The sequence below is a fragment of the Theropithecus gelada genome, chromosome 7a, assembly GCF_003255815.1.
Source record: "Theropithecus gelada isolate Dixy chromosome 7a, Tgel_1.0, whole genome shotgun sequence".
Classification (NCBI taxonomy): domain Eukaryota; kingdom Metazoa; phylum Chordata; class Mammalia; order Primates; family Cercopithecidae; genus Theropithecus; species Theropithecus gelada.
The window spans coordinates 45,081,818-45,105,863 of record NC_037674.1 but is presented as its reverse complement, the minus strand read 5'-3'; the positions used below and the strand labels follow the sequence as shown (position 1 = coordinate 45,105,863).

The window sequence follows — 24,046 nt, the reverse complement described above, 5'->3', positions numbered from 1 at the left end:
AAGGGCTGATCACCTGAGGTTGGGAGTTTGAGACCAGCCTGACCAACATGGAGAAACCCTGTCTCTACTAAAAATACAAAATTAACTGGGCCTGGTGGCAGATGCCTGTAATCCCAGCTACTGGGGAGGCTGAGGCAGGAGAATTGCTTGAACCTGGGACGCAGAGGTTGTGGTGGCTGAAATCACGCCATTGCACTCCAGCCTGGGCACTAAAAGCAAAAATCCATCCCCTCCCCACCAAAAAAAACTCAACACACACACAAACACATATATGACATTGTTTACTACTATACTGTGAGTGACTAGTGCATTTTATCTTCTCCCTTAACTTTTGAATCAGCTTTTGGCAAGGACTAATACCACACTTTTATTATGAATAACAAAATATTAAACTATCATTTTAGTTAAAAAAAAAAAAAAAAAAGTGGTCGGGCACGGTGACTCAAATCTGTAATCCCAGCACTTTGGGAGGCTGAGGCAGGCGGCTGAGATTGGGAGTTCGAGACCAGTCTGACCAACATGAAGAAACCCTGTCTCTACTAAAAATACAGAATTAGCAGAATAATCTACTAATACAAAAGGCAGAAGAATTGCCTGGACCCGGGAGGCAGAGGTTGCGGTGAGCCAAGATCGTGCCATTGCACTCCAGCCTGGGCAACAAGAGCGAAACTCCACCTCAAAAAAAAAAAAAAAATCAGCCTCAAATCCAAATTAAATTCAAGTAAAATGTGTGTTCACCCATGCAATGGGATATTTCACCATAGTTTCGACAGTATTTTTTCTAATTTATGTTGTCGCCAATGTTTTTTGTTTAAATGTCTAGAAGTCATACTTAATATGTAGATAATTATGGTTGTCACATAAAAAAGGCATTGTCCATTTAACATATTATCTTGTATTTTTTAGTGCTATCTTTCAATTTGTCCCACAAACAATGAGTGCCAGGTGAATGCAGGCCACTGTGCCAGATGCTGGGAGGACGTGCTGAATGAACGGCCATCACACAACTACGTAATTCTTAGTGCTTTTGATTTTAATCCTTTTGGCATATCTAAATGTCAGAAAGTGAATATATACATACAAAATTCAAAACACCTTCCTAAAATGGTTATTATTGGCCAGTCATTTACATCTTTATTTTGAAAGTTTGAATTGTCAAATAGTTCTAAAGTGCATTCTTGCAGCTAATAAATAGCAGCATTTGTTTATAAAACCTTAAGAAATTCAGACCAGGGCTGGAAAAGTCACAATAAAAAAATCAGGCATGATCTAGATATATTCTTCCTTAATCATCTAAGACAAACACTTGTGTGAATTAGTTTATAAGTATACATGAAATATATTTTAACAAAGCATTATAAAAAATTCATACAGCAATGAAAAAAGGAGTCTTCCTCTGCTATTAATATTAAATATGGCAAAACATATACTATACAAGGTTTGTTGAATACTAGTTGTCTTTGGAACCATAGGGAAAGCTTTGCTCTAGGTCAGTGTATGATGTAGCTGAGGTCCGTGATTTTCAACAAAGTTGGAGTTCTACAAGATGACCTGGAAGACTGCTTCTGGCATGGCTTTCGAGAAATCATCCACACAAATGAAAATGTTCTTTCAATACTGGGACTGTCAGTTCATGGCTTTTTGCGCCTAAAACACAACAACCAGCACTTAGAGTTGAACTTTGCAATTAGTAACACATTCATAGCAAATCAATCTTTAGAAGGTCTTTGAGAAGTCCCTCTGAGAAAGCAAACAACTTTTATAAAACATGCTTATCTTAGTATTAAATTTAGAAAACAGGATTTCCATCTTTATCCTGCTGCAACAATCTTCTAAATTGCTCGTTAAGGAATGTAAATGTTTAAAATGTTATATCTACGTATATATGTATATATACGTTTATAACATTTTATATATGAATGCATGTATTTGTAAAGAGGGGATTTTATTAAAACATGGAAAAAGACTGGGTCAGACTCCTGAGTATGAGTTTAACAGAAGAGGAAAATGTACAATTCCTTCCCTACTATAAATTCTTCCATTCAGTGTTATTTATTTTAGTGAACACTTATTGCTACACCAAGACCAAGAAGCAAGTCAGAAAACAATGATTTACACAAAGCTGTCTAGTCCCCAACTTAAGCCTTTAGCCTTCCCTCCTTAGAGGTACTCTCAGTTCAGCCTCAGAAAGCTTTATGAGCATTGGCAGAATATGAACAAGAGCCACCAATCTTCCCCCACCACCTGCCTTGCAGCTCTGATTGCTCTTATCCAGCCTTCTGAGGCTCTCAGTATTCCAGCTGCCTACTGCAGTCTTCCTGTGGGGGCCCAGATCGTCCAAGGGGAAAACCAAAACCATATATTTGTTCTGAACAACAAGTGGATAGATGGTAGAATAACGTAAAGACCAAAGGAGGAAAAAAGCACACAGCAAGACCCCAGTTACAGTCAGTGCTCACTTGGGTTGTGCGTGATGCTGATATCCAGGTCCCAGTTGGGATCCTGCTTTCATCTCCACAGCCACGGAACACTGAGAGGAAAATGACAAGAGGAAAAAGATCAGCTCCTCTCAATAGTCTATAAAATACAGTTATTTAGTGGGCTCTACACCTAAGTGAAATGCAATATTGCTTTCTAGTTCAGCAAAGACTCTTATGTTAAAACATCAGTCACTTGTAATTTATTTCTGGCACAGGCCACAAATGTTGTGAGTCAGAAGGGTCTTTAGAGGTCATCTAGGTAACTCATCTCATTTTAGATAAGTTCGTGAAGAGAGTTGGTGGCTAAGGCCATAGCTTAGCCTCCTGACCCCTACCTTCCCATGTTCTTTCCAAGAGCTTCTCCTCAGGAGTAACAGTTGCAAGGGGGTTCCTGATGAAGTGGATTCTTGTTATTCTAGGAATAGGCCTACATGGTGCACTGGCAATGTGAGATTATACCTCAGCATTTTCAAAGAGCATAAAAATCTAGAGCTGTGGAGTTTAAAACGTGACAAACCTAATTTTAGTAAGCAGAGAAATATTTAATTTTTCCCCTACCCTTGTTTCTACATCGGTCCATTCAGACTCTGCACCATCTGGTTGGGCAGGTGCTACTGTGGAAGATCTTCGTTTTCGACTACTGAAAAAGGGGAAACATGATGCAACAATTATTTTTGCATCTAAGAAGAGGAAAAATATTAGAGGTAGGGAAATACTATCTACATCCCTTTGGAGAATTAATGATACATTTCACAGGCTGTTCTGTTCCTCAGAAATAAGCAGCTAAGAAAATGACCAACTTTTATACAGAGATTTTTGATGGTTACTTACCCATTTGGTGATTCTTGCTTTAAAGTCTCAATATCAGTAAACTGAACAGATTGTCCACCACCCCTTGTTTTATAAATATCACCCTAAAGCCAAAAGAAAAGGTCACTGTTACACATTGATACACCCAAATGAAAAACACACATATATATTTCAAATTGTTCCCATGATTCTATTTTATAGAAATTCCCATCCACAAAATCAGATGGTACTTGGTACTTGCTGAGTCTGTACTATCAAAATAATTTAGAAATTTGAGTACGTATCTCTCACAAACAAAAGAAGTCCAATACAATGTAATCAGTAACATTCATAATTGCAGAAAAAAATATTTCTTTTGCTCTACCTGTAATTTAAAAACTAAACTGCACTAAGGATCAAGAAATTTGCTGGAAATTTCTACATGCTCTAAGACATGGCACTTTCTTCTCTGAGTGCCCCCTGTTGCCCATATTCAAATGACAGTATAGTCTCATTTGTAGCTAATTATAAGAACAAAAACTCTAAATTGAACTTGAAATAAAAAGCTTTTTTTTTTGGTATTATCTTTTACTTTCCTGATTATTCACTGACTCTATGATCAAAGGAGAATTCTTCTATAGGCAAGCAAGTCTCTTCTTTCTGGAAAACAGCTTTAGGCAGCTCAATACTGAGTAATTTTGATGGGTCAAATTTTAACATAGATTTTGTTTTATTTTGTTTTTGTTTTTTTATCTTGAACTGACAGAGAGCAATGGGAGTTCTTTGCTTAGATTTACTTTTTAAGTCGTGGTTAAAACTAAATATAGTCATTAAAAATTAAAGTACATCATGGATCTAGAATTCTAAGAAACTGAAGAATCTACACCTATTTAAAGCATACTTAGTCCCACTTTGGCAGACTTAAAACCTAAGCAGTGACTAATTTTCTGCTAACAAAAAGGTTATATCAAATACTCATTGATGTTCCAGTTGACACTGCCTGTGTGCCACTAAAGGAGTAGCAGGACAAATGGACTTTTGTTGAATTTTTTAATATATTTTTTTCTCCCGTGAAAATTAGTTTACCTTAATTAGTTTAGTTTCAATCTCCCCATCGGAGGCTAGTTCCTGGTGGGTCAGCATGTACTTCTCACACTTAGCTAGTGCCTTTTCATTTGCAACAGATACTGTGATGGCATGAGGGACATGTGGCTGCATGACTGTTTCAGTTTGCATGTTAGAGGCGGGCTTATGATCTACCCATCTGTCTCCTGCAGAGCGTGATCGTCTGTGTCGGAGACGAATTGGTGGTGCGTTCTGATCAGGTTGAAAGAGGAACTGAGAAACAAGCATAACCCATAATTAATTAAAGGGTATTATTAGAAGTGCAGCAGGTTCGGTTACATTAGTTGATGACAGTATCATAGCAAACCTTTCCAAAGCTAAATATTTTATTCAAGTAATTTAAACATCTTTGCATTTAAACACAAAACCAACAAACATCTTTAATGCCAACTTGTATGTTACACATTCTACCTGGGAGTTTCCCTTTCAACAAAGGATAAAAGAAAAAATTCTGGTAATGCTGCAAGTCTTTCCTGCTTGGGGGTCATTCAGGACAAACAACTCATTTCATATTTTTGATCAAAAACCATTATTTATCCCTGCTATTGAGAGGTAATCTATTACGTCCACAACTCTGTTAAAATCTTCAATAAGATCAATGAAAGCCCTATACATTTTCTAGGTTTCTAAACAAAACAGAAAACAATCCAAAGAACATAAGGTATAATAAGAACCATATGAATAAAATGATTAAAGAAATGTGAAATACTTCTGAGTGCTTTCAGTTAAGATTTTAAAACCTCAAAACAGAACTTCATGAAAAGTTCAAATACAATAATGGCTACAATATACCAACTAATTTTTCCCCCAAACATTTCATACAGGTTCCAAGAAACAAATAAATAATACAGCGTCAAATCAGTCTCTTATCATACAATAAAAAACTAGTTGCCAGGCCAGGCATGGTGGCACATGCCTGTAATCTCAGCACTTTGGAAGGCCGAGGTGGAGGAATCAATTGAACTCAGAAGTTCAAGTCCAGCCTAGGCAACATGGTGAAACCCAGACTCTACAAAAAAATACACAAAAAAATTAGCTGGGCTTGGTGACACGTGCCTGTAGTCCCAGCTACTCAGGAGGCTGAGGTGGGTGGATCACTTGAGCCCAGGAGGTGGAAATTGCAGTGAGCCAAGATCGCACCATTGCACTCCAGCCTGGGCAACAGAATGAGACCCTGCCTCAAAAACAAACAAGTTGCTTCCGGTCAAATGTCATGTAAATCTGGCAAAGTTAAGTTAAGCACATTCAGCCTAAGAAAATAATATTTCACATATATGCCATAGTTATAGTTTGAAGCAATGAATTATCTCTGGTGTTTTATGAACATCTCCTGTTTGTAAAACTGAAAACGGGGCTGGGTGCAGTGGCACACACCTGTAATTCTAACATTTGTGAAGCTGAGGTAGGAGAAGGATCACCCAAGACCAGCCTAGGCAACGTAAGAAGAATTTCTCGGGCGTCTTTTGGTCTCGGGTGATTTCTACAAATTTCTACAAAAAATTTAAATTTTGTGTAAATTTCCACAAAAATTTTAAAAATTAGCCAGGTGTGATAGCACATGTCTGTGGTCCCAGCTGCTCAGGAGGCTGAGGTAGAACGATTACTTGAGCCTGGAAGGTCAAGGCTGCCGTGAGCCTAGATGATGCCACTGCACTCCAACCTGGGCAACAGATGAAGACCTCATCTCAAAAAACAAACAAACAAACAAACAACAACAACAAAAATACCCCAAAAAACAAAACTGAAAGCAAATGGAAAAAGTCTATCACAGGCCAAATCCGTCAAAGCTAGTCAAGTATGAAGACCTCAATTTCAAAATGCACATCTGAGGAACTGAATCATTTTCCCTATATAGTCGTACAAATGCAGCACTAGTGACAGCTCCAAGACATGGGCAATACAGTTTGCCATTAAAGATGCTGAGCCTCAAGACAAACAGGAAACATTTCATTCTGACAATGATTTATTTAATGTTGAACACGAAAGTCTGGTCCTTATCATCTACCATTTAGCAAAAGCGAGGGTTTTCTTCAAACATTTAACAGTAAACATATGATGAAACAAGCTTCGGAAAGATGATAATTCATACAATCTACTAGCATTTATGAAATAAATATTTAAATTTTTTTCCTCACTCAAGTATAAATTTAGTCCACTTGACATAATTTTTGACCAACAAACTTAGATGCACAGATACTAACCTTATAGTAACTTTTCTGCTGCACTTCTAAATAGTTTGATTTCACATAAGAATCTCTAGTAAATTCCCTTAAATATCTCATAGCCAAATTAGATATCTCATTACTGTTTGCAAGGCATAAGCAAGGCTTGAATAGTTTTCAGCCTATAAACTGTCATAAAATGACTTACTAGAGTTGGTCAGAATGACCATTTACCTAATTTGCTGTCTAAAAATGTTTAAGGAAAAATCTGCAAAGTAAAGAACTTAACAGACCTTAGAATCATCGGTTTCCCTGGTAAATAACTTGGGATTCATCACCATCCCTTAATAATCAGGAATTTGGGCCACCTAAATGAACATTCATCTATACCCTGACTTATATAAGAAAATCTAAAGTAAATGTTTACTGTAAGATTTAGAAGAAAAATTCTAAAAGAGCTTTGTTAAGATTTTACTAAATATAAAATCCACAAACATTAACTTGGTCCATTTATTCAGATTCAAAAGAAACTTTACCTTAATCTTTAAGAAGAGAAATATGAAAGTGAATTTATTTAAATACCCTTGAATGTGAGACAAAGTCCTTGTTAATTGAGATAAATGCCTCGATTAAAAGCAATTTATTGGGCATGGAAATCAGTAGTTTTAAAATAATTGGCCTAGACTCTTCAGTGAAAATAGTCAATGTCATAAAAATAAAAAAAGTAGGGGAACAGGGTGAGACTATTTTATATTAAAAGAGATAAAAGACATAATCATGATATGCAATGCATACACTTTCATATCATGGATTGACAAAAAAGCTGGCTGGGTGCAGTGGCTTGCCTGTAATCTCAGCACCTTTGGAGGCCAAGGCAGGAGGATTGCTGGAGTTCAAGAGTTCAACACCAGCCTGGGCAACATGGTGAGACCTTGTCTCTACTGAAAATAAAAAATCAGCGTGGTGGCATGCCTGTAGTCTCAGCTACTAGGGAGGCTGAGGTGAGAGGATGACTTCAGCTCAGGAAGACTGAGGCTGCAGTGAGCCATAATCATGCCACTGCACTCCATCCTGGGTGACAGAGTGAGACCCTGTCTTAAAAAAGAAAAGCCAATTTTGGGACAAATGCATAATGTCCCAATAGAGGATAATTATTTAATTAATGTTGATTTTCTTGGATGTGATAAAGATTGTGGCTAGGTAGTACAATGTCCTTATTCTTAGAGATTAAGTGTCTCTAAGTCTGTGATTTCCTTTTACAAGGCTTAGGGAAATAAAGTTTATGTATCTACATCAAGTAACAACTGGTAAACTTAGGCAAGGAGGGAAAGACATTACCATACTATTCTTTCTACTTTGCTTTGGGTCTGAAATTTTTCAAAATAAAAATTTGGGAAAACAATTTTTAAAACTAGGGCTCGAAAGGAGGTACAAAAAATCTAATTTGGGGAAGGGGAACCAAAAGAAAAATATGGAAAGTATGCTTTAAAACACAGTCACCAATTTTGTGCAAAGCTTATTAGCTTATGCAACTGAAAAGCTCACACTACTCTGGCATGCACCAAATTGACCTGTATTCACTGAACACACTTCTGCTGCCAGATGTGTTTAGGCTTTTTCAGATGAAGAGCCAGGCCTCAATTTCAGTGAGTCAATCTTTCAAATTAACTGAGAAATCAGACCTTTTTTATACTATAGCCCAACCATTTTTCCAATAAACTTTCAGACACAAGTTACAAAAAACAAAGAAGATAAAATCTATTGCTACAATGCGTTAAAATAATACTGGCACTAACCCTGCAGCAATGATCCTCTTCTATTTCTATCTCATTTCTGAATGTAGGAACCACCTCCCTGCCTTCAGTCCAGTACATCCCTCGCCTTCTGTCTGACACGATACAAGTTTTGCTTTGTCCTGGCTCCTGCTGCCTACGCCTTGCAATAGATGTGACTTTGAGAGGTGTGTTGTACGTAGGAATTTTCTGCTCCCATTCCGAAATACAGGAAGCTACAGAAATGCTGCTGCAAGAGTTAGAGCGCCTATGTAGCTGTGGCTGGCTCATGAGTTGCTGGCCGTTGGAAATCTGAGCAATATAGTTACTAGAAAGCTAGAAAAATTGGAGAAAAATTAATGAGCAAGACTGAAAAACTGAGAGAAACAATTCATTACTTTTCTATAATGTTAGCACATGAAGACTTAACATTACAAATAATTAATTTTTTGTGCTAAATTTGTGTTTATTCTAAATTTTAAAATATTTTTAAAGAGAAATTTCAGAAATGTAAGTATTATAAAATGTAAAAATTCTCATAGAAATAGTCATCTAATCTGAACAAAATATCTGTAGTACAAAGTTACTACACAATTACAAATAACTTACAGGCACAGGTGATGGAGAAACAGATCTTTGAGTAACTTTTTCTCTATCTCGCTCCCGAGAGGGTCTCTCTGGCTTCTCAGTTTTAGGTTCAGTAACAATAGCCTTCAGTTGTTTCAGTTTTTCATCTTTAACCCAGAGTTTATTCTGCATCTCCAGCTGTTTGGCTGCCACTCTACGCTCCTACAGATTATCAATGGCAATGTATATTATCATTCAATCACAGCAAACGAGTATACCAGATTAGCCAATCACTTTATTTCCTAAAAATGACAGTTCTCCAATTCTTCCTGAGAGTTAACGACCATCACCAAAACCCTACCACAAATACAATAATTCAAAATATTGAACCTAACTACAATGTAAAATAAATCATCCGACTCTGAGGCAAGTACTACCCAAATGACACTCACACATTCTTTCTCCCACTTCATTGTCGTTTCTGTCACCATGCCTTGCAACCTGGCTTCTAATCTGCGTTTGTCAGAAAACTGTCGCTGAAGTTTCTGGTTCTGAGTTTCAAGTTCCTGTTGCAAATTGCGTTTATCTTCTTCATAGATAGTAGTTGTTTTCTCTAAAATCTCAATCTAGGAAGGTAGACCACTATGTTCAATATTTGGCATATAAACATTTCATGTCACTATAAAATAATCTTCCTTAATTTGCTTATACAAGCATATTTGTGGAAAGAAAAATCATGGAGAAAGCACTTTTTTCTCTAACATTTCATCTGAATTCCCACCCCCATTCTCAGAAATGAAAACACGTTAAACAAGTTCCTCACTCAGAGACATTTATAACTAATTTCATGTGAAAATTACTTTCTTCTAAAATGAATGCCTAAAATTTAGTTTTTAGGCTATTTTCAGAATTAAAAAAAAACTATATTGGTTGAGACTGACTTCTCTTATGAATGTGTACCCCCACCAAACCTCTAAATGACCCTCTGTAAATGAGAGAACAAACATATATTACATAGTGCTGCAATGCTTCTCAACAAAATGGTATTCCCTTCTACCCCATAGTAAGAGATTAATCCTGAGTTTATACTTTTACAATCTGATTTGTAAACCAAATACAGATCAAATTAAGCTTTACTGAGTATCTGTTATGTCCAAGGTACTATGCTGGCACTTTTATACCATTTCATTTAATCATTTATCTCATTAAAAACAGCATACTAAGGAAATATTTCTAATAAATCAAAAAGCAAGCTACAACCAAAGCTAAGCTCTAGAAAGCTCCCTTGTTTGGGTCAGAGAATATCCTTTTCAACTGTTAAAACTCTCATAAAATTAAAGAACATATGATTCTTCATTTCACTCACATTTCCTCCTTAGCATGGGATGAGAATTAGTAAATAACCAATTGAGAACTTCTTTTTTTTTTGAGACAGGCTCTTGCTCTGTCATCTAGGCTGGAGTGCAGTCGTGCAATCCCAGCTCACTGCAGCCTCAACCTCCCAGACTCAAGCTATTCTCCCATCTCAATCTTCTGAGTAGCTGGGACTACAGGTGTGCACCACCATGCCTGGCTAATTTTTTTGTAGATATGGGATTTCGCCATGTTGCCCCGTCTGGTCTGGAACTCCTGGGCTCGAGTGATCTGCCTGCCTTGGCCTCCCAATGTGCTGAGACTATAGGCATGAGCCTCTGCACTCAGCCTGAGAAACCTTTTTTTTTCTTGAGACGGAGTCTTGGCTCTTGTCGCCCAGGCTGGAGTGCAATGGCTCAAGCTTGGCTCACTACAATCTCCACCTCCTGGGTTCAAGCGATTCTCCTGCCTCAACCTCCTGAATAGCTGGGATTACAGGCGCTCGCCACCACACCCAGCTAATTTTTGTACTTTTTTAGTAGAGATGAGGTTTCGCCATGTTGGCCAGTCTCGTTCTTGAACTCCTGACCTCAGATGATCTGGCCACCTCAGCCTCCCAAAGTGTTGGGATTACAGCTACCGCACCCGACCAAGAACTCTTAATGAGCAGCATTTACAGGCCGTTGGAGCACAATAGCTCCCTCAGAGACCAGTGCTAAAACACCAGCACATACATCTATCATAATAATGTCAAAACAAACCTTATATTCTAAAGTTTTGTTTTTCTTTTCCAGTCGTTCTATTTCCAATTTCTGTCCTGAGATCATCTTTTCCTTTTCATTTAGTTTCCCTTGCATGTGGTTTTCTTTACTTAAAACAGCATTGTCAAATTCTTGTAACAAAGCTTTAAAAGCATTAGCTGAAACAAAAACATACAGGCCAAGTTTTACACCAGTTCTAAAACAAACAATGATATCAACTTGTTAGCAGACACTAGATAAAATGTAGTTATTCAGCAAATCTCTGTGAGAATCAGTCTATAATGAGAAAACAAGTTTAGAGGGAAATCAGGAGCTTAATTCTCAAATTGACAAGATAGTCACAGAAGCTTTCTGTTAAATGCTAAAAAAAATATTCAAGTCTTTCATTGTCACTATAGCATTCTCTTCCCAATCCTTACAGATACTTTGCTTCACAACAACAAATGCAAAATAGAAATAACACTGTATTTGGGATTAATTAAACCTGAGCTGAAATCCCTGGTACATCACTTACTAGTTATGACTTAGGCAAGTTAATTAATATTTCTGAGCAAATTTCATTTCAGGATGGAAATTTAAATACCACTGTATCTCACAACTTTTTGGTAAAGATTCAAATGAATAATGATAATAAAAATAGTAGAGCCAGGCGTGGTGGCTCATGTCTGTAATCCCAGCACTTTGGGAGGCTGAGGTGGGTGGATCACGAGGTCATGAGTTTGAGATCAGCCTGACCAACATGGTGAAACCTCGTCTCTACTAAAAATACAAAAATTAGTTGGGTGCAGTGGCGCGCACCTGTAATCCCAGCTGCTCAGAAGGCTGAGGCAGAATTGCTTGAACCTGGGAGACGGAGGTTGCAGTGAGCCAAGATTGCACCATTGCACTCTAACCTGGGCAACAGAGCGAGACTCAGTCTCAAAAAAAAAAAAGTAGATACATTCATTCACTGAGATACGTTCACTATGTACCAGAGTTTACTGTTCTACGGGATCTTCATACTTTATCTTATTTATCTTTACAACACATCCTAAGGTAGAAACAATTACAATCCCTACTATGTAGACAGGGGAAACTAAAAAATATTTCTTTGTGTCTCCACCACTGTTGGTAAAAAACAAAAGAAAGAACACACGCTCACTTTTTTCTTTTTGACTTCCTTAGAATACAAAAAAGAGCTGTGGAAAAATCCCTTGTCATTCTAATCAAACAATGCCTTGAGTCCTTCAAAGGTACCAAGACACAATTTTCTTTAACTTTCTTAAAGATGCAATCTACCATATAAACTCAGATTCATTGAAAATACATTCAATTTCAGAAGTTACAATTATTGCAAACTGGCCAGGAGTGGTAGCTCATGCCTGTAATCCCAGCACTTTGGGAGGCCGAGGCAGGCGGATCACTTGAGGTCAGGAGTTTGAGACCAGCCTGGCCAACATGGCGAAACCCCGTCTCTACTAATAGTACAAAAATTAGCCAGGCATGGTGGCATGTGCCTGTAGTCTACTCGGGAGGCTGAGGCAGGAGAATCGCTTGAACCCGGGAGGCGGAAGTTGCAGTGAACTGAGATTGTGCCACTGCACTCCAGCCTGGGGGACAGAGTGAAACTGTGTCTCAAAAAAACAAAACAAAAAATTAATTAAATAAAATTATTGCAAATAGTTTTGCCCTTACATTGTTTGTTAAACTCATCAATCATCATTTGTCGTAGGTGATGTCGTTTCTCTAAGGCTTCAATCAGCCTTGGAAGTGTCTGCTCATCGTTGATATCCAAAATTTCACATGATGGCAAAGGTGGAAAACTCTGCAAAACCACGTCAGTAACCAATGGTTCTGTATTGAATTACAGAAAATTACAAAAAGTTACATAGGAGAGAAAGAGCTTATTTAAACAAGTTTAACACTGAATACAGCCCCAGTCCAACTAACCATTGCAATTTCTTGAGCTGATATAAGTTTACTTCCCTAAAAATGAGAATCATAGTATGCAAAATAAGCTCATTTAAATTTTGTTCAAATTACTATGTGCTTGGTTCTTCAGAAGGTATGTAAACATTTCTCTTATATGAAATAATTTTTTCGAAAAAAGAGAGAAAGAGACAGACCGATGAGTGGACAAATGATACGACACCAAATCATACCATTTCCAATTGGACCTCGAGGCTGGTTTCTGTATCGCCTTCCAGGCGTTAAACCACATATTGCCTTGTCTACGGGTCTTGCTACTTCAACTTCTTGAGTCACTTCTGCAAATCTCATGACTTGCTAAAACACAAAACAAATGGAGTTTAAAAAAAAATAAGGATATCCAAGTCCCAGAAATGACTACATGAAACAAAGATTGCTTATTTTCATTTATGTGAGACACAGTCTCACTGTCACCAGGCTGGAGTGCAGTGGCATGAACATGACTCACTGCAGCTTCAACCTCCCGGGTAGGCCCAACTGATCACCCCACCTCAGCCTCCCAGTGTGTTGAGATTAGAAGCATGAGCCACCACACCAAGCCTAGTTTACTTCTACAATCAATGGTTCTCTATCAATTTATAAAACATTCAAAATATCATTCTTCTCATCCAAATAACTTTTCCCGAGAAAAACTCAAGACTTTATAGGACAACTACATTAAAATTACCAAGTTTTCTTCATAATCTTCAGCCTTGGGATTCACACACACGATCATCCGCACTTTTCCTTCCCCATCAAAGTAGTTCTTGAACAGATGGGTTAACTTTGAATCCCGATATGGAACCATCTACAAAGACATTCAAATCCAAATGTGTTACACAAAAAAATGCACACAAATGAAACTACACAAAAGATCAGAGCAAAAAAATGCACACAAATGAAACTATACAAAAGATCAGAGAAGGCTGCTGCTTACCTTGTTAGTTCCATACATTTGGTTCTCTCTCAGGACATCCATACATGTTCTTAGCGTCATTAGTGACTGATTAATATTACCTGACAGAAAAATATACATAGACACTATTTTAGAACAACAATATAGTAGCTAGAGTGTGTTCTGTTTGCCTATAAAATCTCAACTTCAAACAACTATTAGATAGAAATTATAAATAACAAATTTTTATGGCTCAATATAAAGAGATGTCTATGCACGGTCCAGGCTCTCTTTCAATAGCAGTATTTCTGGGAAGGTTAAACAGCCATCCTTCAGGGATTCTATCAACAGGATTTTCCACAAAATGCAACATTACAGTTAATGACTATAAGGTTTCTTCCAAATCCTAAATTCTCTGAAGGAATATCTTTGATACAGATGTTTAATATCCTCATATTAAAATATATTCTCTAGGCAATTGGCAGGAATCATGGCGACCCCCAGGCCACTGTCCCGATTCTTGGGGTGGGGAAGAATATCATCTGCGTGGGGAGGAACTACGGGGACCATGCCAGGGAGATGACAGCGCAGTGTTGAATGAGCCCATGCTGTTCCTGAAACTGTCCATGGCCTATACACCTGAGGGCTCGCCCATCCGCATGCCCGCGTACAGTCGCCAACTTGCAACACAAGCTGGAGTTGGGTGTGATGATAGGCAAGCATGGCCGCACAGCTATGGACTACATTAGTAGCTATGCCCTGTGCCTGGACATGACTGCCAGGGACGTGCAGGACGAGTGTGAGAAGAAGGGGCTGCTCTGGGCTCTGGCTAAGAGCTTTACGGCCTCCTGCCCGGTCAGCACGTTTGTGCCCAAGGAGAAGATCCCTGATCCTCCCAACCTGAGGCTGTGACTCAAAGTCAACGGCGAACTCAAGACAGGAGGGTGAGACATCCTCCATGATTTTTTCCATCCTCCTACATCATCAACCATGTTTCTAAGATCATGACCTTGGAAGGAAATATTATCTTGACTGGGACACCAAAGGGAGTTGGACCGGTTAAAGAAAACGATGAGATCCAGGCTGGCATACACGGCATGGTCAGTATGAGATTTAAGGTGGAAAGGCCAGAATATTGAGTCATTTCTTAAGAAGTTTCAGGGAGATGGGAGCAAGACAAAAGCAAGCAACAGCTAGTAAATGTCACAAATCTTTAATAAGAAACCAACTATTTTTAAAAAATGATTAGATTGCTACAGCTCAACTCAAAGAAGATGGATTCTTCAAGAAAATGTGAACTAGAACGGATGGGCCAGAAATTTAAAAAGCCAAAGTAAAATACTTCTGGTGCTTTGAAAAAAATTTTATCAAACCAAATGTTCTAAAGAGTTTTCTTTCATAAAACTGGATTGGAGAAGACTTTTCAGTGGGTTATCTCTAAGATGATCAGTAGTTCAAGACTTAAAAACTTTAGAGAAAACCGAAAGTTATGTTCCAGATCAGTGTTTCCCAAATTTCCTTGGACTTGGTCATCATCAGGAAGCATTTGTAAAAATAAAAATTTCCAAATTACTGGCCTATTCCAGAGCCACTAAATCAATTTGATGGGATTAATCTCCAGTGAAGTTGTGTTTACAGAGCACTCCAAATGATTCTTATCAGGGAAATGTGGAAAAACACTGCTGTACACAATCTATTAATTTAAATTTGTACTTAAGAAGTGAACAATTAATGAAGATTTCACCTATGTACTTAGGGTGTCTACCCTGACCCATCGATTCTGAGTTCAGGAGATGATTTTGAAATTACTGTGTGCTGCCTTTTATGTGGCTAAAAAATAAAAATAATAAAATAAATAAATAAATAAATAAAAAATATTCTCTAAAGCAGCAGGTCCCCAACCTTTCTGGCACCAGGGACCAGTTTCACAGAAGACAATTTTCACACAGATGGGTTGAGGCTTGGGGGGTGTGGTTTTGGGATGAAATCATTCCAGCTCAGATAATCAGGTATTAGATTTTCATAGGAAGCATGCAAGAGTCTGAAGCTCTCCCTGCATCTACAGGGGCTCTCCTGCTGTTTCTAACAGTCAAATGTCTTCGGAATCAGCTAACTCTGTCCCCTCTACATCTCAGCAAGGATTTCTTAGGTGGCATACTTGTTACTTCTGACCGCTCTTATTTGGATTTCTGAGCCAAGGCAAGTCTAACAGTCTAATCAAGCATTCACGAATGCAGCTCTCATCTGATTAGACCCCATGAGAATGAGTTGATTATGGAACTTTGATTGAGGTCAGCTAACTCGATTATGCTTTTACCCTTGGCCTCCCAAGGATACAGAGGATCGTTGATACAACTCCCAAAATAGAGAACTCATCTGTACCTCTGTAATATTCCATGATTCATGATTTATGTTCCTTGACCCAAACTCCTAATGTTCTTTCTTCTTCCACTGTGCTCTCAGGAACTCATGTTCTTATTAACAGATTTCCCTGCAACTTCAAATCTCTCACAAAATAATCCATTGATAGCTTTCCCTAGTGGTCAGGGGTTCTTAACTTGAGGTCGACGTTGTCCAGGGGAACATTATGGGGTGTCTGCATACTTAGATGGAAAATAAATTACATTATTTATTTTTACCAAACTCTAACTGGAATTCACTAGTTCCTTCAATCATGAATGCAGGCCAAAAATCACAGCATTAGTAGTACCTGTAATTGGTATCAATACAAACTACAGATATTTTTATAGCACATTACAGTTTGTTGCTCATCAAGATATTTATGTTCATCATTACACTGCATTTATTTAATCAGACCTGCTGCTGTGTCTTTAAGGTATTAATAAAGAAGCACACAAATTTCTGTATGACAAACTTAAGAATACTTTTAAAACACATTTCAATGCAATTGGTTTTCTCTGTAATTCTCTCTGTGCTATACCTTCAGAAATACTATACCAGGAAAGGTCCATAGGCTTCACCCTACATCCATGGCATACAGCCCTGCAACCTAACCGTTTATCCCCTGCTGCAGCCCTGTAGACTTTTGGAATAAAAAAAGCTATTTGGTTTCTAAAGGCTGACATTCTACAAGTATGGTAAACAGAGGGAGAGGCCAGCAACATTTTCCTAGTTCCTCCCTATCGCCTTGAAATGTTCCTCCTACATGCCAGCCCCTGGTTTATTTCGGTATCCATGAGAACAACAATCATTCTCATATGCTGTAGTCACAGGGTCCCAATGTCCCAACTCCGGTAAATCTTTATCTCTATTCCATTACAGCTGACAGGCCAAACCCTATCCCTCAGAAGTGTACCACCTCTAAGAACCTGGAGCCTCTGCCATATGCCCCAACTACAATATCCTTTTCTGCTCTCACTCCCTAACCCTTATCATACCTGCACCTTACCCATACTTACACTAACAGTCCTTTCTAGCTTTTCCCCAAAGCATCCAAAACTTCAAGTTTTAACTTTCTTCCCAAGCCAACTCTTGTCCCATCAAAGTTAATCCTTCTTCTTGAATCTAGATTCAGATTTTCCTGCCACTTCTGGGATCATGCTCCACCAATAATCATCACTTTCATGTTTATTAACACCTAGTAGGTAAGCGGCACTGGGTAGACAATGACAGACAGCACACACACAGTCCACTCTCATTAAATTCAAGTGATTCAGACAAATTGTAAGGGTCCTTTGGCCCAGGGTAGGGGCAGCTCTAAAGGCCCCATTTCTCACCGCTGGACTTAAACATCTCTTCAGCATATGAATAAACTCAAGTCTTTACTGTCTTCTAATATACATATATAATGTGTGTGTGTATTTTTCATCGTTGCATAATCCCTCAAATCCCTTTTAGTTATCACCCTTCTCTGTCCTTCCCAAGCTAATAATCAAGGGCCTGTTGTTCCTCAAGCTTCTGCTCTCAGCTTGTTCCTCTCCATTCGCTATGAATTATTTTAATCTCACCCAATTGCTTCAATCATTTTTCTATTGGCAAAGCCTAAACCTACAAACCTCAAGTCAAATCTCTCTCCTTCCAAATCCATGTACCTCTGCATCCAATTACAAGGCACTTTCACTTGCATAAATTGAACATTTCAAACACAACTCATTAACTGCCTACACCTGCTCCTAAAACCGCTTCTCCTCAATCAAACACCTCCTTATTCTCCACATCCAGGTGGACCTACTTCCTAAGTAGCTCTCAGTGTTGTCTGAGCTTTGCCTCCAGGTCACACAATTGCTTGCCTGAATTGCTGCAAAAGGCTCCTAACTGCTCTTTCATATATTCAGGCTCGCCCCTGGTAAATTATTTCTCTACACTGGCAAAATGATCTTTCTAAAAGACTAATCCTTCTTTAAGGGGAGGCTGTATGACACAGTATAAAGACACAAGCTGTGAAAGTCCAACCAACCTGGCTCCAGCCTTGAGAAATTTAACCTTCCCAAACCCATTTTCTCATCTGTAAAATGGGTATGATACAATCCTACCTATCTATTGTATCTAGATACTACAATACACACTAGACCCTTAATAGTTGGCAGCTAACATTATTCCTTCAAGATAAAATTCAAACTTCTTGGTATGAAAGACAAGGGTCTTCATGACCTTGCCTTGCTTTCCTGCCTCAGTTCTCACAGTTCACCAACCTACATCCTCTACTTCAGCTACTTTGACTCTGCCATATTATCTCAGGACTAAGCAACTGCCTCCTGGGACAGGAATGTTGCCTTTAATCCTATCCTTCTTCATACAGCTCACTCCTACTCAATTTGTCACCTTCCCACTCCCAGATTGGTTTAGGCAGCCCTACCCTGCACTCCCATCATACTCTACTCAAAAAATCTAGTTTATCTACTGATCTTTTCTACTAGGATGGGCTCTCCCCAGCAGGACTGTGTCCTTTGTATCTGTGTTTAATTCCTGGCACACAGTAGGTACTCAATACATGGTTATTAACATAAAACACAACATGCAAGGTGACAGAAAACCCAGTTACACTGATTTGATCACACTGTATACATCTATCAAAATATCACATATACCCAAAAAGTATGTACAACTCTATTAATTTTTTAAAAAACTACAAAAAGGTAACGAGACATAACATGCATAGATTTTAAAAAACACATATATAGATTGGCTAGATATCTATTTAAAGCCTTCAACTGGCTTATGTTCAGAATTTTCCCATCTCTAGAAGCCAATTTTTACCACTAATAAATACTGAAATAACATTTCAAGGACCCAATACTGACCTACAATACTAAAAATAGACTTTTTTTTTTTTTTTTGAGACAGCTTCTCTGTTGTCCAGGCTGGAGTATAGTGGTGAGATCAGGGCTCAAGCAGTTCTCCCACCTCAGCCTCCAAGTAGCTTGGGACTACAGATGCACCACACCCAGCTAATTTTTTGTATTTTTTGTAGCGATGGGGTTTCATCATGTTGCCAAAGCTGGTCTTGAACTCCTGGGCTCAAGTGATCCACATGCCTTGGCCTCCCAAATTGCCAGGATTACAGGTGTGAGCCACCGCACCCAGACTAATTGAATACAACTTTCCTCATTCTTAAAGAAATCAGGGTATTGTAATACATTGATACCAAACCAGTATAACTATAAACTTAGCCTCTAAATTATCTAATGGAGGACAATTATGCTTAAACCATCCATTGAGGCCGGTTACAGTGGTTCATTCCTGTAATCCCAAGACTTTGGGGTGGCCAAGGTGAGAGAGCGCCCAGGAATTTGAGACCACCCTGGGCAACATAAGGAGAACCCATCTCTACAAAAAAATTGTTAAAAATTAGACAGGCATGATGGTGCACACCTGTAGTCCCAGCTACTCAGAAGGCTGAAATGGGAGAATCAATTGAGCCCAGGAGTTTGAGGCTGCAATGAGCCATGATCACATCACTGCATTCCCTCCTGGGTAACAGAGTAAGACCGTCTCAATAAAATAAAAATTTAAAAACAAAACAAAAAACAAAGAACCACCCACTGGCCAGGTGCGGTGGCTCAGGCCTGTAATCCCAGCACTTTGGGAGGCCGAGGCAGGTGGATCATGAGGTCAGGATATCAAGACCATCCTGGCTAACATGGTGAAACCCCGTCTCTACTAATCATACAAAAAATCAGGCGTGGTGGCGGGCACCTGTAGTCTCAGCCACTCGAGAGGCTTAGGCAGGACAACGGAGTGAACCTGGGAGGCAGAGCTTGCAGTGAGCCGAGATCGCGCCACTACACTCCAGCTTGGGCGACAGAGCAAGACTCCATCTCGGGCTGGGCACAGTGGCTCATGCCTGTAATCCCAGCACTTTGGGAGGCCGAGGCGGGCGGATCACGAGGTCAAGAGATCGAGACCATCCTGGCTAACATGGTGAAACCCCGTCTCTACTAAATATACAAAAAATTAGCCGGGCATGGTGACGGGCACCTGTAGTTCCAGCTACTCAGGAGGCTGACGCAGGAGGATGGCATGAACCCGGGAGGTGGAGCTTGCAGTAAGCAGAGATTGAGCCACTGCACTCCAGTCTGGGTGACAGAGCGGGACTCTGTCTCAAAAAAAAAAAAAAAAAAAAAAAAAACCCCACCCATTGATAAGCAGATAATAAACTGGCGTTGCAAGTTTCTGAAAGTTAGAGCAATAAATAAATACTATGCTTTACTCACCAGCTTCACGTAATCTGTTTCCTTCTGCTCTGGTCCGGTTAGTTCTTTCACTTCCAGCAAGATCTACCAAGGACAACTGACTTATAGTGATTTGTTCTTTTTCCTAAAAAGATCACAAAGCCAATCACAAAGCCAATAACTTAAAATGGGTTATAACTGGTTTACAATGTTCTTTAAATAGATTCATATCAACAAGCTAAGTCTTAATGAACATTTGCACAGAACAAAATGCACAGGATAGGCAAAGGGTTCATATTTTAGCGAAGAGTTTGCTAAAAGAGTTTGATAAATATACTCATGACATTAATGATTACTTGTCAACTGGCTGGTCTTCCTTCTGCATCAAACAGTAAGGTCCCTGAGAGCAGGGACTCTGTCTTTTACTACCTTATCACCAGCATGCTGCACAGTGCCTACCACTCAGTAGGAACTCCACAGATATTTGCTGAATAAGAGTCTAGAACAGGATTATCTTAAATTCTTCTATAATCAGATGTTTAATAATCTTATAACCTAATTTCATAATGCTATAAATAATTTTTTTTGGGGGGGGCAGGAGAGACAGAGTCTCGCTGTGTCTCCAGGCTGGATTGCAGTGGTGCCATCTACACTCACTGCAACCTCCCCCTCCTGGGTTCAAGCGGTTCTCTTGCCTCAGCCTTCCGAGTAACTGGGATTACAGGCACGCGCCACCATGCCCAGCTCATTTTTTTCGTATTTTTAGTAGAGACAGGGTTTCACCATGTGGACCAAGCTGGTCTCGAACACCTAACCTCAGTTGATCTGCCTGCCTCAGCCTCCCAAAGTGCTTGGGATTACGGGGGTGAGCCACCATGCCCAGCAGATAATTCTTATAAAAAGAAGTGAAAGCCAAGTGGCACCTAACTGATGCTATAATATTAGATGTGATTCAATGGAAATCAGGTATATATGGAAGGCTGACTTATAATCATTTTTCTTTTTCTTTTTTTTAAGACAGAGTCTCGCTCTGTCACCCAGGCTGGAGTGTAGTGGCGTGATCTTGGCTCACTACAACATCCACCTCCCTGGTTCAAACAATTCTCCTGCCTCAGCCTCCCGAGTAGCTGGGACTACAGGCACGTGCCACCATGCTCAGCTAATTTTTGTATTTTTAGTAGGGACGGGGTTTCACCATGGTGGCTAGGATGGTCTCAATCTCCTGACCTCGTGATCTGCCTGTCTCGGCCTCCCAAAGTGCTGGGATTACAGGCGTGAGCCACCGCACCTGGCCCTTATAACTATTTTCTAGCTAACAATTATTGAGTGTTGACTATAAGCTAAACACTGGACTAAGAACTTTACACGCATTACCTCCTTTAATTCTCACAACCTTATAAGGTTTTATTATAGCTAGTCAGTAAATAAATAGAAATCAGCATTCAAATCCTGGAGGTCTTCAATACCACTCCTGTCACTTATAAACCTTCAGAATGCCATAACTTCATGATACAGTTTGAATAAATTACACTTTAATGCATTACAGTTATTAGATTATGTATACTCAGACTCATCTGCTGTTACTAATTGACACAAGCCTTGTAGTGTGGCAGGCCCGGCAGTAAATAGTGATCTGCATATGGGGGACCCTACTGGCCTATCAGCCAAGAGATGAACAACTTATAACACTGGCCACTTCCTAAACTATACCTACCCTGAAAAATGAATTAATGACATTTTAAAACCATTAACTGAATTTCCACTTACAGAATAAGTCACCAGAGAGAAAACAATCATAGTCTTATTTTATCACTTCTATCAAAGAGATTTTTAAAGATCTGCAAACTTTTTTCACAGCAAAATTCAGGCTCTAAGATTCAATATCCAACTTCCCAAAACTATAATAATGGGGAAAAAAAGTTTTTAATGTCATCACCTACATACAGAGTCATCCCTCGGTATCCTCAAGGGATTAGCTGTAGGGTCTCCTATGGATACTAAATTTCAGATACCAAATTCCATGGATGCTCAAGTCCCGTGTACAAAATGGCGTAGTATTTGCATATAACCTATGTACATCCTCCCATACACTTTTTAAAATTCTATTTTTTAAATTTTTTTTAGACTTACTTATTTTTTTGCAAAGACAGAGTCTTGTTTTGTTGCCCAGGCTTGTCTCAAACTTCTGGCCTCCCAAAGTGCTGGGATTACAGGCATGAGCCACGCATGCACCCAGCCCTCCTATATACTTTAAATCATACTTAGAGTACTTATAATATCTAATACAATGTAAACACTATGTAACACTTTGTTATACTGTATTGTTTAAGGAATAATGACCAAAAAAAGTCTGTACATGGTCAGCACAAATGCAGCATTTTATTTTTGAATATTTTCAATCCGCAGTTGGTTGAATCTATAGATGTAGAACTCACAGATCCAGAGAACCAACTGTGTATTTATTCTAGAGCAATCTTCATTGCAATAAAACCTCCCTAATTTAACTTTTTTTTTTTTTCGAGACAGGGTCTCACTATGTTGCCCAGGCTGGGGTGCAGTGGCACGATCTCAGGTCATCGCACCTCTGCCTCCCAGGTTCAAGTGATCCTCCTGCCTCAGCCACACAAGTAGCTGGGATTACAGGAGTGCATCACCATGCCTGGCTGATTTTTCCAATTTTACTAGAGACTGGCTTTCACCATGTTGGTGGGATTACTCTAATTCCAAAAATTAAGGATAGAGTTAGAACCAGAAAAACTCTACATACTACAACTTTACCTGTAAGACATTGTCTCCATCTGCATCCAAGGGAGCCTGAACTAATTTAATGTTGAACACGCTATGGGAACGGCTGGACTCACGATTCAAATGGGTATTAGCAATACGTCTCTTTTTCTGGCCTATGACAACAGAGAAATCATTGGTCAAACCTGAACTCAGTCATTTCATTACACATGCTAATAAGTCAAAAAAGATTGCCATTAAATTTAGTAGCAACTCTAGGTAATATTTATCATTCTGTATTTTTCTATTTCTAGATGTTTCTAACCTCTCCAGAAAACTTCAAAAGCCTCCTCAGTAGATTTCACTTCAACTTCTGTACATCCTGCAACATACATGTTATGGTTCTTATCTTCACGAAGTAATTTAGATTGTGGAGGTCTATGGGAAAGAAAAAAAGATTAGTTTCCTAAATTATGAGATGCCAGTACCTTCATTTAGGACTAGGACTAAAATGCCAAGTGACATGACGTTACTCTTCTAATGAAAATTATATATATTTTATAATAAGTATATAATGTATAATACTCCAGAGAAATATTAAACTTAGATAAGATTGTAAAGCTAAATAGTCAAGATTAGTTACATAACAAGATAACAGAAACCAATTTTGTTTTAAAAGCTTTGCTCTAATTTACTCTAAGAAAGCACATGAAATAATACTTACTAAACAATTTAGAGACCAAAGTAGTATTACAGCAACAACACATGCACAGGTTAAGCATCAAAATCTAGTATTTTCCTAATTTTAAAAGACTAGCAGATAGAACCGGTTCTGACCT

The 24,046-nt window shown here is 38.8% G+C and overlaps 1 protein-coding gene and 1 pseudogene across 4 annotated transcripts in view; one reads left to right on the top strand and one right to left on the bottom strand.

Annotated features, from left to right (window-relative positions):
- Window positions 1-1,015: 1,015 nt before the first annotated feature.
- The window catches only part of KIF23 (kinesin family member 23), a 34,767-nt gene continuing 11,736 nt past the window's right edge, over window positions 1,016-24,046 (bottom strand). Inside the window, exons 9-24 of one of the 4 annotated variants that reach the window (XM_025389906.1) lie at window positions 23,533-23,645; window positions 23,262-23,383; window positions 20,526-20,628; window positions 13,894-13,973; window positions 13,645-13,764; window positions 13,151-13,274; window positions 12,684-12,842; window positions 11,010-11,167; window positions 9,348-9,521; window positions 8,938-9,117; window positions 8,353-8,664; window positions 4,356-4,607; window positions 3,312-3,394; window positions 3,039-3,117; window positions 2,460-2,530; window positions 1,016-1,647 (exon numbers count right to left, since the gene is read on the bottom strand). In XM_025389906.1, the coding sequence (XP_025245691.1) occupies window positions 1,632-1,647; window positions 2,460-2,530; window positions 3,039-3,117; window positions 3,312-3,394; window positions 4,356-4,607; window positions 8,353-8,664; window positions 8,938-9,117; window positions 9,348-9,521; window positions 11,010-11,167; window positions 12,684-12,842; window positions 13,151-13,274; window positions 13,645-13,764; window positions 13,894-13,973; window positions 20,526-20,628; window positions 23,262-23,383; window positions 23,533-23,645 (2,146 nt within the window). In that variant the 3' untranslated portion in view covers window positions 1,016-1,631. Of the gene's footprint in view, window positions 1,648-2,459; window positions 2,531-3,038; window positions 3,121-3,311; window positions 3,395-4,355; window positions 4,608-8,352; window positions 8,665-8,937; window positions 9,118-9,347; window positions 9,522-11,009; window positions 11,168-12,683; window positions 12,843-13,150; window positions 13,275-13,644; window positions 13,765-13,893; window positions 13,974-20,525; window positions 20,629-23,261; window positions 23,384-23,532; window positions 23,646-24,046 lie in introns of all 4 variants that reach the window. The other 3 variants (XM_025389907.1, XM_025389908.1, XM_025389909.1) reach the window with 3 other exon arrangements.
- On the top strand, window positions 14,118-14,990 carry LOC112628004 (annotated as a pseudogene).